This window comes from Oncorhynchus tshawytscha, linkage group LG28, assembly GCF_018296145.1.
Source record: "Oncorhynchus tshawytscha isolate Ot180627B linkage group LG28, Otsh_v2.0, whole genome shotgun sequence".
NCBI classification, from domain to species: Eukaryota; Metazoa; Chordata; class Actinopteri; order Salmoniformes; family Salmonidae; genus Oncorhynchus; species Oncorhynchus tshawytscha.
Window position 1 is genome coordinate 43,213,703 of NC_056456.1, and position 15,733 is coordinate 43,229,435.

General features: G+C 47.6%; 1 protein-coding gene across 5 annotated transcripts in view; it reads right to left on the minus strand.

Moving 5' to 3' along the window:
• Positions 1 to 2,023: 2,023 nt before the first annotated feature.
• cc2d1b (coiled-coil and C2 domain containing 1B) overlaps positions 2,024 to 15,733 on the minus strand; it is a 28,217-nt gene continuing 14,507 nt past the window's right edge. For all 5 annotated transcript variants that reach the window (XM_024392169.2, XM_024392164.2, XM_024392168.2 and 2 more), the window contains exons 9-25: positions 14,672 to 14,750; positions 14,235 to 14,461; positions 13,175 to 13,247; positions 12,661 to 12,794; positions 12,146 to 12,275; positions 11,523 to 11,695; positions 10,181 to 10,306; positions 8,443 to 8,501; positions 8,132 to 8,248; positions 7,937 to 8,010; positions 7,625 to 7,683; positions 7,332 to 7,383; positions 7,156 to 7,255; positions 6,933 to 7,023; positions 3,796 to 3,918; positions 3,609 to 3,660; positions 2,024 to 3,536 (exon numbers count right to left, since the gene is read on the minus strand). In XM_024392169.2, coding sequence (XP_024247937.1) covers positions 3,649 to 3,660; positions 3,796 to 3,918; positions 6,933 to 7,023; positions 7,156 to 7,255; positions 7,332 to 7,383; positions 7,625 to 7,683; positions 7,937 to 8,010; positions 8,132 to 8,248; positions 8,443 to 8,501; positions 10,181 to 10,306; positions 11,523 to 11,695; positions 12,146 to 12,275; positions 12,661 to 12,794; positions 13,175 to 13,247; positions 14,235 to 14,461; positions 14,672 to 14,750 — 1,629 coding nt within the window. In that variant the 3' untranslated portion in view covers positions 2,024 to 3,536; positions 3,609 to 3,648. The remainder of the gene's footprint in view (positions 3,537 to 3,608; positions 3,661 to 3,795; positions 3,919 to 6,932; positions 7,024 to 7,155; positions 7,256 to 7,331; positions 7,384 to 7,624; positions 7,684 to 7,936; positions 8,011 to 8,131; positions 8,249 to 8,442; positions 8,502 to 10,180; positions 10,307 to 11,522; positions 11,696 to 12,145; positions 12,276 to 12,660; positions 12,795 to 13,174; positions 13,248 to 14,234; positions 14,462 to 14,671; positions 14,751 to 15,733) is intronic.

Below are 15,733 nucleotides of genomic sequence, written 5' to 3' on the forward strand. Positions count from 1 at the left end.
GGCCTTCCACCGCTACCCCCCGGCCTTCCACCGCCCCGGCCTTACCGTTACCTAGCCCCGGCCTTCCACCGTTACCTAGCCCCGCCTTCCACCGTTACCGTTACCTAGCCCGGCCTTCCAGCCCCCCGGCCTTCCACCCCCGTTCCACCGTTACCTAGCCCCGGCCTTCCACCGTTAGCCCCGGCCTTCCACCGCCCCGGCCTTAACCGTAGCCCCGGCCTTCCACCGTTAAGCCCCGGCCTTCCAGCCCGGCCTTCCACCGGCCTTCCACCGTTAACTTCCAGCCCCCCGGCCTTCCACCGTTAACTAGCCCCGGCCTTCCACCGTTACCTACTAGCCCCCCGGCCTTCCACCGTTAACCCCGGCCTTCCACCGCCCCCCGGCCTTCCACCGTTACCTAGCCTTCCACCGTTAACCTAGCCTTCCACCGTTACCTAGCCTTCCACCGCCCCGGCCTTAACCTAGCCCCGGCCTTCCACCTTCCACCGTTAACTAGCCCTTCCACCGGCCTTCCACCGTTAACTAGCCCGGCCTTCCACCGGCCTTCCACCGTTAACTTCCACCGCCCCGGCCTTCCACCGTTAACTAGCCCCGGCCTTCCCGTTACCCCGTTCCACCGTTACTAGCCCCGGCCTTCCACCGTTAACTAGCCTCTCTGTAAGTGATGGAGAGGATACTAGAGGGACTGAAGCACCTTCAGTAAATTGTGACCTGTGGTTGCTTCCCAAATTGCACTACATTTGACCGGAGCCATATGGGACGCACCCTACAGGTGACCCTGTCCTCCTGACCTGTGAGCAACTATTCAACACATTGATGCTGCTCTCCACCTCCACCCACAGAGCCCACAGCATCCTCCTCCTCCTCCTCCTCCACCATCCTCCTCCTCCACCATCCTCCTCCTCCACCCACAGCATCCTCCTCCTCCACCCACAGCATCCTCCTCCTCCCACAGCATCCTCCTCCACCCACAGCATCCTCCACCCACAGCATCCTCCTCCACCCACAGCATCCTCCTCCACCCACAGCATTCTTGTACGGTTCAAAATAAAAACTGCCTAAATGATTGAATGTGTCATTATATAAATAACATTTTTGCAGAAACTAAAAATGTAGATGCACTGGAGTCTGAGCCATTTTAACCGTTCAGCTGAGAACTTGGCCATACTTAACATCCATTGTGTGTAAGCTGCTCTGAGGGCCTAGGAGAATAGGGTGCTGTCTGGAACGTAAGACTGCCCTGAAACTAACTTGTTTTTGTGCAACTGTTTGTTGCTAAATTTGGCAGCAAGCCATTACCAAAATATATTTCTCATTTATGAACTGCTAAATCTGAATAAGTAGGTAAACATACTATCAGGGGGTGGCAGGTGGCCAGATCAAATCCCCGAGCTGACCAGGTAAGAATGTCTTTCTGCCCCTGAACAAGGCCGTTTAACCCACTGCTCCTAGGTCATCATTGTAATTAAGAATTTGTTCTTAAATCAACTTTGACCATTAGGGTTTTATTGATTAAACAATGACACTCAAATGTATGTGGACAAACTGGTGATTGGAGGATCAGAACCACCTGCCCAATAAGGACACTTGTTTTGCACTAATGAATTCTGCCTAGTCAACAAGGTTACGCTCTAGTGACCATGCGGACTTGCCCAATAAACACAAATGAAATGTTACGTGCCCCAATGAACAGGACTCGCATTTCTGGAGAAGCGTTATCTGCATGACAGTGGCTTCCTAAATCCTTACACTTGTGTGCAAGTTCCAAGATGACATTTTAGGTTGAGGTCATTCAGAGCTTTGTGTAACAGGGAGGGGCCTACCTGAATTTGTCCAATAGAAACCTTTTGTGACAGTGTGCACTACTCTAGCAAAAAAGGTAGCATTTGGTTATTCTATTGAACAGACTTAACACCAGAAGGCCATTGCATAAAGACAAACAAACCAACTATCGGCTTTGTGACCTGTGTATCAGTCAGGCCGGACCAAGAAAAGTGTCTAACATCAAAAACAAAGCCCCACAATCATTTTTTCCTTTATTGAATCTTAAAAATGTATGCTTCGTTTATGCCACAAATACACATTTCGGGACTTTATTTAAAGGTACCTTTAGGTCCTATAAAAGTGTACAGTTTAAGTCTCATTATGATAAACTTGCCAATATACAAAAACATATTGGCGCAGAGGAAGCATTTTGTTAAATGAAAATTAATAAAATATATATTTTGAATTGACAGGACCACATTGATGCACAATAGTCTGATAGAAGCAGCATTGTAAAGTTCTAGTGGGATATAATTGGCTCTGACCGTGGGACAGTTACCCAAACAGACTGTCCTGGACCCCCCCCAAAAAAATCCTTTTCAAAGATTCTCCATTGAAAAGCATCTGTGTCCGTGTAACCATAATGGCTTTGCTGTTAATGACCACTCTTCATAAAATACTACTTTGATTTACACGCAGACAAAAAAAAAATTTCTTGGCTAAAAGCTCAGCTGAACCGAACTCACAGACGTGTGTACGGAGGATCACAGCTATAAAGTGTAAACTTATGAGTCTCTTCAATTTAAAACACAAAACGACCACCATAATCCCGATTTAGTGCACTAGTTTTGACCAGGGCCCCATAGGGAACAGAGGGTCAAGATCAGATCTATACTATCCACCTCAAAAGTGACACTGTCACAAGAGCTATGTAGCCTTATGACACCTTAAGAGTACCTATGACATGCTTATGTCAGTTGACCAATTTGCCTTTGAACATCCAGTAGCAGTAGTAGCCTAGACATCTGTAAATTCAGTCATGTCCACCTGTGGTGTAAGCGTGAACATTATCCTGTTCTGGTATTAGAGCTGGGATTCAACCCCCCTACGCTCTAGTCGACAATGCAGCTTTAAATAAACATTTTAAAAAGGCAATGTTACCGCGTATGTGGAGATCGCATTACCTTTCAAAACAATATCAAGCTGCTATAAAAACAGGGGATCTAAATCAGGATTGAATCCTGGCCTACAGCTGCTGCAGTGAATAGAAACAGTCCTGGGAACAACAACCAACATTGTAGCAAAGAATTACTTATTATTATTATTATTGTGATCATTAACAGTAGGGCAGATATTCAAGGCAATTGAAATATGCAGCATCGTACAGCAACAGTGATTACTTTGGTAGAGTAAGTGCATAGGTGAATAATATATTAGACTAACTACGTCGCTGTCTTTCAAAATCAGCAGGGTATAGAACTCAGAAATCAGCTCAGGGGGGAAAATAATGACCTGTAAAAGTCTCCTTTTGATTGAATCCCAGCCAATGTTATCTTAAGGTTAGCTAAACATGGAGCCCATTTCCCCCGCCCCCCCCCCCAGAGTGAAGAGAAGCTCCATCACTCTGTGTGCAAAATGTTTACAAGCTAAAGACCCGTGTTGACTGTGTCGGACTGCCAGAACCCTGGAAGACTAAACAGGCCAGCCACGACAACATCCTCCTCTTCATCCCGTCATAATCTTCATCAGAGGACAACGGGAGCGTTTATCATCTGTGAGATAGAAAGGTCATTGTGTTGATGACTTGGTTTCTATTTTAACTTGTGGAGAGGAAGTTCACCTACCTTTTTAAAGTGTTCCTAGTTGTCCCCAGCTGAGCAGCAGTTAGAGAAGAACCTGGGAGGACCAACCAGAGGTTGAGTGTCTGGGACACAATCACACTACAACTCCAGGGCCTGACAGAGGGACCCACACGTTGGCCTTGAAGGGCCAAACTCCTTGCTCCAAATAGAACAGTTACTCCAAATGTACCTGTGACTGGTCCAGAACTAACCAGCGTTCTGTGGTTGTCTGAAGGTCCTGTCCACTCAGAGGCTCCCTCAGGCGAACCCTGACCTCCACACGTCCTCCGGTAGGCTTACGGCCATCGATCACCTGTAGTACAAAACAGTATCACTAAAAACACACAACCAAAACAGTTCACTCATATTCCTTTCAAGCCAACGTGAAAAAAATATAAAGACGTTACATTTACCAAAAGCCACCAGCTTTGTTCTGCCTTTCCTTTCTGAAGGGTATTGCTGGTAACTAAGCCTGATCTAGTCATGAATGTGTCTAATAATTCAGCTAACCTCAAAAACTACACTGCTCAAAGAAATAAAGGGAACACTTAAACAACACAATGTAACTCCAAGTCAATCACACTTCTGTGAAATCAAACTGTCCACTTAGGAAGCAACACTGATTGACAATACATTTCACATGCTGTTGTGCAAATGGAATAGACAACAGGTGGAAATTATAGGCAATTAGCAAGACACTTCCCAATAAAGGAGTGGTTCTACAGGTGGTGACCACACAGACCACTTCTCAGTTCCTATGCTTCCTGGCTGATGTTTTGGTCACTTTTGAATGCTGGCGGTGCTTTCACTCTAGTGGTAGCATGAGACGGAGTCTACAACCCACACAAGTTGCTCAGGTAGTGCAGCTCATCCAGGATGGCACATCAATGCGAGCTGTGGAAAGAAGGTTTGCTGTGTCTGTCAGCGTAGTGTCCAGAGCATGGAGGCGCTACCAGGAGACCGGCCAGTACATCAGGAGACATGGAGGCCGTAAGAGGGCAACAACCCAGCAGCAGGACCGCTACCTCCGCCTTTGTGCAAGGAGGAGCACTGCCAGAGCCCTGCAAAATAACCTCCAGCAGGCCACAAATGTGCATGTGTCTGCTCAAACGGTCAGAAACAGACTCCATGAGGGTGGTATGAGGGCCCGACGTCCACAGGTGGGGGTTGTGCTTACAGCCCAATACCGTGCAGGACGTTTGGCATTTGCCAGAGAACACCAAGATTGGCAAATTCGCCACTGTCGCCCTGTGCTCTTCACAGATGAAAGCAGGTTCACACTGAGCACGTGACAGTCTGGAGACGCCGTGGAGAACGTTCTGCTGCCTGCAACATCCTCCAGCATGACCGGTTTGGCGGTGGGTCAGTCGTGGTGTGGGATTTCTTTGGGGGGCTGCACAGCCCTCCATGTGCTCGCCAGAAGTAGCCTGACTGCCATTAGGTACCGAGATGAGATCCTCAGACCTCTTGTGAGACCATATGCTGGTGCGGTTGGCCCTGGGTTCCTCCTAATGCAAGACAATGCTAGACCTCATGTGGCTGGAGTGTGTCAGCAGTACCTTCAAGAGGAAGGCATTGATGCTATGGACTGGCCCGCCCGTTCCCCAGACCTGAATCCAATTGAGCACATCTGGGACATCATGTCTCGCTCCTTCCACCAACGCCACGTTACACCACAGACTGTCCAGGAGTTGGCAGATGCTTTAGTCCAGGTCTGAGAGGAGATCCCTCAGGAGACCATCCGCCACCTCATCAGGAGCATGCCCAGGCGTTGTAGGGAGGTCATACAGGCACGTGGAGGCCACACACACTACTGAGCCTCATTTTGACTTGTTTTAAGGACATTACATCAAAGTTGGATCAGCCTGTAGTGTGGTTTTCCACTTTAATTTTGAGTGTGACTCCAAATCCAGACCTCCATGGGTTGATAAATTTGATTTCCATTGATCATTTTTGTGTGATTTTGTTGTCAGCACATTCAACTATGTAAAGAAAAAAGTATTTAATAAGAATATTTAATTCATTCAGATCTAGGATGTGTTATTTTAGTATTCCCTTCATTTTTTTTCTATTATTTTCTTTCAGTATCATGATGAAGACACTCCTGTTCCACAGAGGAAACATGGATGAAAAAAAAGGGGTTGTTCCAAAATATACAGTTTCACAAGTTCCCATGACTCAAGGTGTGTGAAAATTATTACTTGTATTTTATATTCTTACTATAAATGTGTGCTGACTGATCAGGGCAGGGGAATGCGCAGGGGAATGCGCGCTGACTGATCAGGGCAGGGGAATCAGGGCAGGGGAATGCGCGCTGACTGGCAGGGGAATGCGTGACTGACTGACTCAGGGCAGGGGGCAATGCGCGCTGACTGATCAGGGCAGGGGAATGTGTGATCAGGGCAGGGAATGACTGATCAGGGCAGGGGAATGCGTGTTGACTGATCAGGGCAGGGGAATGCACTGGGGCAGGGGAATGCGCGCTGACTGATCAGGGCAGGGGAATGCGTGCTGACTGATCAGGGCAGGGGAATGTGTGTTGTCTAAAGCGTCTGTCTGAAAAAAATGCAAATCGATTTATAACATTTTTGACATGCGTTTTTCTGTTTGTTGTTATTCTGTCTCTCACTGTTCAAACAAACCATTAAAATGATAGACGGATCATTTCTTTGTCAGTGGGCAAACGTACAAAATCAGCAGGGGATCAAATACTTTCCCCCCCTCACTGTAGTAGACATCAATCAAGTGCACAAGGCTACATGTGTGCAAAAATAACATTCACTCAGTAAAATATGTAATAACCCCCCAGCTCTCACACACGTGCTACTGTGAAGTTCAACATAACAAAATGATCTTTGGGCTGCACGGCAGGTTATTACATCGCACACTTTCTACCTGTGGACATCTGTTCTACAATGTGCCAGCAGAGCATGAGACCCTTTGTTGGCATAATTCATCTCTTTTAGGCAGAGTACTCTCGGCATACCCCTTTTATCTTTCATGCAGAGTAACTCCCGGCATACCCCTTTTATCTACTGATCTCTTTCAGGCACAGTGTAACTCCCAGCATACCCCTTTTGAACGTGTGTGGTGTTCCTTTCACCTCTATAGTGACAACCAGCTCCACTTCATCACTGGGACGCGCTGCTGTAACTGGGAAACTGCCTTTGCACCCTACCTCAGTCTTCCCAGAGCGCACGCCGATTCTGTAACTAGCAAATTGGTTGTCTCTTCTCTCTTCAGTCGGGTGCTGCATTCTGATGTTTTGTGAACGATTGGCGGAGGCAAATCGTACCGCCACCGTGTCTCTCTCCACGTCATCCTTACCTCCACTATCTCTCGTACTTCACTCTCGGTCTCCAGTTTCTCCAGTTTGATGTGGGCCGTCCCGATAGGCTTGTCGCTCCGCAGGAAACCCCTGTCACATGACACACACACAAAGACCTCACTCATCACTTACACTTGAAAAGGATCAAAACAACATCCACTTGTCTTGGGGTCACAAGGTAGTGTTCCAGTTTGGACGTGTGTGTGTGTGTGTGAGACGTACCCTTTGTGCAGCAGTTCCAGTTTGAGTCCTTTCGATTGGACCACTCTCCTGAAGCCTCTGTGGTTCCGGTTGATGTTCAGAGTGAAGCCCTGGTTGAACTCTGGAGCACAGAGAGACAGGAAATGGGGTAAGCTATTTCACAGACACACCACAGACATCATGGTCCTGGGCGTTACCTGGGGAGTTGGTGTTCTTGACCACGGCCGTCCTGTGTTTCTGGGGTTGTTCCTGAGATCAACACAGAGAGACAGACAGTTCAAATAGAGACGATGACTTCTGCTACTACACAGGCCTTCTCAGACCAACCATCCATAGGCATACTATAGCTGGAGCACAGCACACCTGTGCTTGATGATTAGTGGACTATGGTGAATATGGTGTGTTCGTGTTGGATTAGAACAAATACGTGCAAATGAATGTGAGTCTCCAAGAACAGGTTGGTAAACTGAACAGTAGCCCACTAACTCACCGTACTGGGATAGGGGAAGTCAAACTTGACATAGGCATCCAGATCATTGGTAGCTATACCTGGGGAGAGACAAGGGGGCGGGGAGACATTAAGAGAGGACCGACCACTGACTCAATACCTGGGGAGAGACAAGGGGGCGGGGAGACATTAAGAGGACCGACCACTGACTCAATACCTGGGGAGAGACAAGGGGGCGGGGAGACATTAAGAGGACCGACCACTGACTCAATACCTGGGAGCTGATCCACCACAACAGGGAGACACAGGGGACTATAGGAAGAATACGGGTGGATACAGAGGGGTCAATGTTACCTGAAGGAGCAGGCAGATTCATCCCTCTGACGACCACCACCACCATCTCTGTACTACTGAGATCTGGGAAGATCCTAGAGAGAGAGCGAGAGACATTGTTACGTCATGCCAATAAAGCAAATTGAATTGATAGGATAACACAGAAGAGTGAGATGAACGAGAGAGATATATACTGATAGAGAGAAAGACGACAACCTGACGGTGTGGTATGTCCTCTCCTCAAAGTGATGTTTAGGAGGGTCCAGTCTCTTCGACTGAGACAGCTTCAACATCTCCAGACTCTTCTTACAACTCTCTGCCATCTTCTCAAACCTTGAAACACACACACACACACAACGGGCAGAACATCAGTACCACAACGCCAGAATGATGCGTGTTGAAGTGTGTGTATCAATTGGTGTTGTATAATGCATGTTAATTAGTCCATGTATTTGCGTGTGTGGTTTTCCCATTCATAGGGACAGGCTAGGTGTGTACAGGATGCTACGATGAAGACGGTCTCTTACTTGGTGGTCTCAGCGATGTTACCCAGATGAGTGAACTGCTTGGAATAAGTCATGCACTTCTACAGGAGACAAGAGAGAAAAATAAAATGATTCATTGTTGGTGGCTGCAACCGGTCATGGGTATGCTTGTTATCATTAAGGACTGGGGAGTTTTTCAGGATAAAAAGAAAATGGAATGGAGCTAAGTATAGTCAAAATCCTAGAGAATGACATGGTTCAGTCTGCTTTCTACCAGACACCGGGAGATGAATTTACCCTTCAGCAGGACATAACCTAAAAAACAAGGCCAAATCTACATGAGTTTACATACCAAGAAGACAGTGAATGCTTGAGTGGCCGAGAAAGTTTAGACTTAAAAATATATAGCAACACATAAATCGTTGAATAGCAATGATCAACAACCATGTTGACAAAGTATGAAGAATTTTTTTAAATTAATTATGGGCAAATATGGTACAATCCAGGTTTGTACAGCTCTTGGAGACTTACCCAGAAAGACTCAGGCTGTTATCGCTGCCAAAAGTGAATCTTTGTTTTATAATTGTTTTCTTTGGTACTTTTTACCCTTTTTTAGTGATATCCAAATTGGTAGTTACAGTCTTGTCCCATTGCTGCAACTTCCCTACGAACTTGGGAGACGCAAAAGGTCGAGGGACAAGCGTCCTCTGAAACACGACCCACTGCTCGTTTAACCCGGAAGCCACCCACACCAATGTTTTGGATACACCGTACAGCTGGCGACCATGTCAGCGTGCATGCGCCCGGCCCGCAACAAGGAGTCGCTGGAATGTAATGGGACACAAGGACATCCCGGGCAGGACAAACCCTCCCTCTAACCCGGACGACGCTGGGCCAAACCCCCCCTCTAACCCGGACGACGCTGGGCCAAACCCTCCCTCTAACCCGGACGCTGGGCTCCCTCTAACCCGGGCTGGGCAAACCCTCCCTCTAACCCGGACGACGCTGGGCCCCTCCCTCTAACCCGGACCCAAACCCTCCCTCTAACCCGGACGACGCTGGGCCAAACCCTCCCTCTAACCCGGACGACGCTGGGCCAAACCCTCCCTCTAACCCGGACGACGCTGGGCCAAACCCTCCCTCTAACCCGGACGACGCTGGGCCAAACCCTCCCTCTAACCCGGACGACGCTGGGCCAAACCCTCCCTCTAACCCGGACGACGCTGGGCCAAACCCTCCTCTAACCCGGACGACGCTGGGCCAATTGTGCGCTGCCTCATTGGTCTCCCGGTCGCGGCCGACACAGCCTGAGATCGAACCCGGGTCTGTAGTGATGCGACGCAGTGCCTTAGACCGCTGCGCCACCTGAGAGGCCCTCCAAAAGTGATTCTAACATGTATTGACGAAGGGGTGTGAATAGTTATGTAAATTTGATTTCTGTATTGCTAAAAAACATGTTGTTTTCACTTTGTCATTATGGGGTATTGCGTGTAGATGGGTGAGAAAAAACATTTAATCCATTTTTAACTGTCATAATAAATACGTCATGTCAGTATAGTAGCAGACCATAATAAATACTTCATGTCAGTATAGTAGCAGACCATAATAAATACGTCATGTCAGTATAGTAGCAGTACAGCAGCAGAAGAGGACAATATATATATAGGTTTCCTCTGGGCTCCTGTGTGTTAACATCTCTATTCGGCTAGCCTTTGAGTTTGGAGGCATGTGAAAAAAAACCTCTCCTTTCATTATCTAACAAGCAGTTGATAATTAGTACCTCGTACTGTTCCTTGAGCATCTTGGCCAGTTGAGTGTAGACCTCATCTGCCTTCTCTGAGATCTGGACTTCACTGTGATGAACCAGGATGAAGTCCTCATCCTCGTCACCAGGGGGCGATGGCACCTAGAGAACACCACAGACAGACAAGGTGTTACACCACAGAGGTAGAGGATTGTAGTTCCTTCCTACTAAAAGGTAAGTCTGGAATGACTCACCTTCCCAGCCAAACATTGCTGATATAATATTGTTACCAGAACTATGATCTGCTGCACAATGACATATTTAAATTAGTTACAAAGCCACAAACAATCTGAATAAATAATTTCTCAAAACAGAACAGTGTCAGGCCTAGTTATGTTCTCATCTATGGCAGCAGAACATTTTTCAAATTGGTATGGCCATGTTTCTCATATCATTTACATTAGCCTACCCTACACTGAACAAAAATATAAAAACCAAGTGTTTGTTCAATGTTTCACGAGCTGAAATAAAATTTCTCAGAAATGTTCCATAACACACAAAAAAGCTAATTTCTCTAAAATGTTGTGAACAAATTTGTTTCCATCCCTGTTAGCGAGTATGTCTCCTTTGTCAAGATAATCCATCCACCTGACAGGTGTGACATCAACAAGCTGATTAAAGAGCAACATCATTACACAGGGGCACCTTGTGCTGGGGACAATAAAAGGCCATTGTAAAATGTGCAGTTGTGTCACACAACACAACGCCACAGATGTCTGAAGTTGAGGGTTTGTGCAATTGGCATGTTGACTGCAGGAATGTCCACCAGAGCTGTTGTCAGGTATTTAAAATGTTAATTTCTCTACCATAAGCCGCCTCCAACTTTGTTTTAGAGAATTTGGCAGTACATCCAACCGGCCTCACAACCTCAGACCACAGTGCCGCCAGACTCCGGCAGCGCAGTCAAGTTCAAATATTTAAAAAAATCATTTTTGTGACATCACGATGTTGTCGCCATCGGCGCAATGGCTGTCGAACATCGTCAACAGACAATGCAATCAATAAAATTAACCCGACTCTACTTCGTACACTACAGGCAAAGACCGTAAGACGATATGCAGAACCTGCTTCTCCAATAGAAATCCTCCATGACACTTCTAGGTGATGTCATGGCGACGTTGGCTAGCTAAAGGTCATGCGCGGAAACACGTCATCGGGTCTAACGGTCGTGTAGCGCCAAACCGCCCACTGCTTCAATATAAAGTCGTTTTTCGTCAAAATGTAATCGTGTCAGTTTGTAACTTTCACCAGGTTGGATGTAATGACCGGTCGAGCTACTTAAGACAAAATGGTTCCAATCCAAGTCGCGAAAATTCACCTTGCTGATGTCGACGTGTTTGCCTGCCTTGACGGCGTCGATGAGCGGCTCCAGACCCTTGGCGGTACGGAGCAGGGTTCTGGCTGCGTCCATGTCGTTCTTCTGTTTGGCCTGCAACGCTGCCTTCATGTACTGCTGCCTGCGTCCCTCCACAAAGTCCAACTGCTGTAGCGCTGTAGGGAGGAGAGGAACAACGTGTTCCTGAAATGACTTCCTATTCCCTATATAGAACACCGCTTTCAACCACAGTAGTACACAATGTTGGGGTATAGGGGATAATCTGTGGTGACTTTCATAACTGTTTATGACAGTTGTCCTGTTAAAGTAGTGACAGGGGCTGGGGTTGTCATCTCTTCTCTTGATTGGCCGTAGTCGGGGAGTTAACCGGTAAGTATGCTAGTCTGTTTCCCCCCCAATAGTATTTGTCACATGCTTGGTAAACAGCAGGTGTAGGCGAACAGTGAAATGCATACGGCCCATTATCCAACAATGCAGAGAGAAAAAAAAAAGGGGAAAAAAAGCTAGAAATGGGGCTAGAGGGTAGGGGGCTAGAGATAGAGCTAGAGGCTAGAGATGGGGCTAGAGGACTAGAGATGGGGCTAGAGATGGGGCTAGGATCTGACCTGTAGCAGACAGGCTCTCTCTCTGGTGGGTCCTGTCTGCAGAAGGAGAGGTGCTCCTCTTAGGCCTCTGGGTCGTGGGCGGAACAGCCAACATGGGCTTCTTTAACTTCTCAGGAACAGGAGGCTTGCTCTGTGGATAGGAGCACAGTCAAACAACACACTAACCCTATGTCTCAAATCACACCCTATTTACTACTTTTGCCCCAAAGGTTGCTGGATCGAATCCCCGAGCTGACATGGTAAATATATTTCGTTCTGCCCCTGAAAAAGGCAGTTAACCCACTGTTCCCCGGGCACTGATGACGTGGATGTCGATTAAGGCAGCCCCCCTACACCTCTCCGATTCACAGGGGTTGGGTTAAATGTGGAAGACACATTTCAGTTGTACAACTGACTAGGTATCCTAACCCTTTCCCACACAGGGATAGGGCAGCCACACAGAGGCCTGGGTTGTGCTCTATATGAGAATAAGGTGGTTTCTAGTGCACAATATTGGAAGGAAAGAAATAGTTTACCTCCTCATTCTCTCCTTCCTCCTCTCCTGTCACTATGGTTTCCTCAGATGCCAGCTTATTGGCTGCCTCCAGCATGGCAGAGAAACCCTGCTCAGCTCCCACCCCCCCCTCCTGGCCAGGGATTGGATGAAACCCTGTTGGATGTAGATACATCATTCTGATTGGATCACATCAAAAAAATTTTTTATGTGTGTATATATATATATATATATATATACATACATACACATACACACACAACTAATGCTACAATAAATGATCTGTTTTTACATTCAGTATCTAACATTACTAATGGAACAAGAGCTTGTCTCTTGTTTCTGATGTACCAGTACACCCCCTGGACAGGACACTAGTCTATATCCTGTTTCTGATGTACAGGACACCACCTAGACAGAACACTAGTCTATATCCTGTTCCTGTAGTGAGACAGCTTGATGTAGCAGGACACCCCCTGGACAGGACACTAATCTATATCCTGTTCCTGTAGTGAGACAGCGTGATGTACAGGACTCACCTGGGGGGACAGGCAGCTCAGCATAGTTGACAGCTCGTCCTGCTTTGTGGGTGCGGATGGCACTCTGGTATTGCTGTGGGAACAGGTCAAGGGTCATATCATAGTCCATAGGCATGGATTGAGTCCCATCGTAACGGTCCCACGTTTTGGACTTTGACCCCCATTTTTAAAAAACATTGTGTTTAAGCTACATTGGATTGGTTTATTTCTTCTGTATCTGCAGATGCCAGCCATCTGCGTGATTAACGGGGGCTGCGCTAGAGATAATGACTTTTTTTTTTTATACAAAAATGTCAGAATGATTTGAGCTACAAAACTATTAAAAAGTCATCTCTGAAAAGCTGAGACACGTAACATGTTTTGGTCTGTGACGCTCACACTAGTACACATGAGTCATTAGAAGGGGGTCTTCTACATGGAAGACCATAGGAGACCCCAGGATAGTGTCAGGTTTTTGATTAGGCATTTGTTGTTGTTGCCATTTGTCAATTAAAAAAACTAATGAATGAAACTGTTTATGTCAAACTGTTTTGTGTTGTACTTGCAGTCCTGGTTATCCTGAACAAGGTACAACACTTCATTATGAGGATAAATATAAGGGCTGGACATGCAGACAGACAAATGAAAAGGAGATTTTTGATGGAGTCTCAGGACAAAGGGTTTTAAGTACTTTGTGATAAACATAGTTTTATTATTATTTTTTGACCCCTTTTTCTCCCCAATTTCGTGGTCTCCAATTGTTTTTAGTAGCTACTATCTTGTCTCATCGCTACAACTCCCGTACGGGCTCGGGAGAGACAAAGGTTGAAAGTCATGCATCCTCCGATACACAACCCAACCAAGCCGCACTGCTTCTTAACACAGCGCCATCCAACCTGGAAGCCAGCCGCACCAATGTGTCGGAGGAAACACCGTGCACCTGGCAACCTTGGTTAGCAACCTTGGTTAGCGCACCCAGGGACTCTGGTGGCAAAACATCGTTTTTTTTAAAGAGACTGAGTACAAATAGAAAGTTATTAGTTGTTCTACACGGTTAAGGTTAGGTCTTAGGAGGCGTTACCTTGGCGATGCGCTCGTGCATGCGGGCCTTGCGGTCGTCTCCGCTGGCTTTGGCCTGGGCGCAGGCCTCCTGATACCGGTCTCTCCGCTGCTCCAGGGCCTCCAGGACGTCTTTAGGCTGGGCCGGGACAGCAGAGGGGGCTGGAGGTGTGGAGGCAGGGGGATTGGGGCTTGAGGTCTGTCCAGGACCGGGTTCTTTTTCTGGGCCAGATAAGGCCGAGATGACCCCTAAAGACAGAGCAACGGATGATAAATTATGACTAATCAAATATAAAAAATATATAACATCTTCGAGACGGACAACTTTGACTCCATCTTTTTCCAAAATGGCTCCATTCCCTATATAATGCAGTGGTTCTGATAGGGCTCTGGCCTCAAGTAGTGCACTACATAGGGAATAGGGTGCCATTTCAGATCAGCCCTGTGGTCACTCCTTACCCGAGGATAGTGAGGGTGGCAGGCAACTCAGGTCCACCTCCTGCCCCTTCTCCAACGCTTCGATCACTGCGTCAAACCTCTGCAACCAAAAACACAGACAACAACATATCACAATGGCAGTCTTTGTTGACTTCCTACATGTTTTGCATGCCTCAGATAACTCCAGGGCCTCAGTGAGGAACAGGACAAAGAGAAAGGAAGCAGAAGAGACAGATACAGATGGACTCAAACTCCTCCTCCAGCTGCCCTCGTTTAATACACAGGGAACATCTCTCTCCTCCAGCTGCCCTAGTGAACATCTCTCTCCTCCAGCTGCCCTAGTGAACATCTCTCTCCTCCAGCTGCCCTAGTGAACATCTCTCTCCTCCAGCTGCCCTAGTGAACATCTCTCCCCTCCAGCTGCCCTAGTGAACACCTCTCTCCTCCAGCTGCCCTAGTGAACACCATCTCTCCTCCAGCTGCCCTAGTGAACACCTCTCTCCTCCAGCTGCCCAAGTGAACACCTCTCTCCTCCAGCTGCCCTAGTGAACACCCCTCTCCTCCAGCTGCCCAAGTGAACACCTCTCTCCTCCAGCTGCCCAAGTGAACACCTCTCTCCTCCAGCTGTCCTAGTGAACACCTCTCTCCTCCAGCTGTCCTAGTGAACAGAGAACATCTCTCCTCCAGCTGCCCAAGTGAACACAGAACATCTCTCCTCCAGCTGCCCTAGTGAACACCCCTCTCCTCCAGCTGCCCAGGTGAACACCTCTCTCCTCCAGCTGCCCAAGAGATCACACCTCTCTCCTCCAGCTGCCCAAGATCATACACCTCTCTCCTCCAGCTGCCCCCCTAGTGAACACCTCTCTCCTCCAGCTGTCCTGTGAACACCTCATCATCCTCCAGCTGTCCTGGAAGTGAACACCTCTCTCCTCCAGCTGCCCCCCTAGCTGAACACCTCTCATTACCTCCACCTCTGGAAGAGCCTAAGATCATACATTACCCCATAGCTTACTCCTGGAAGAGCCTGAGATCATACATTACCCCCCCTAGCTTATTCGGCAGGGCGGCAGGGTAGCCTAGTGG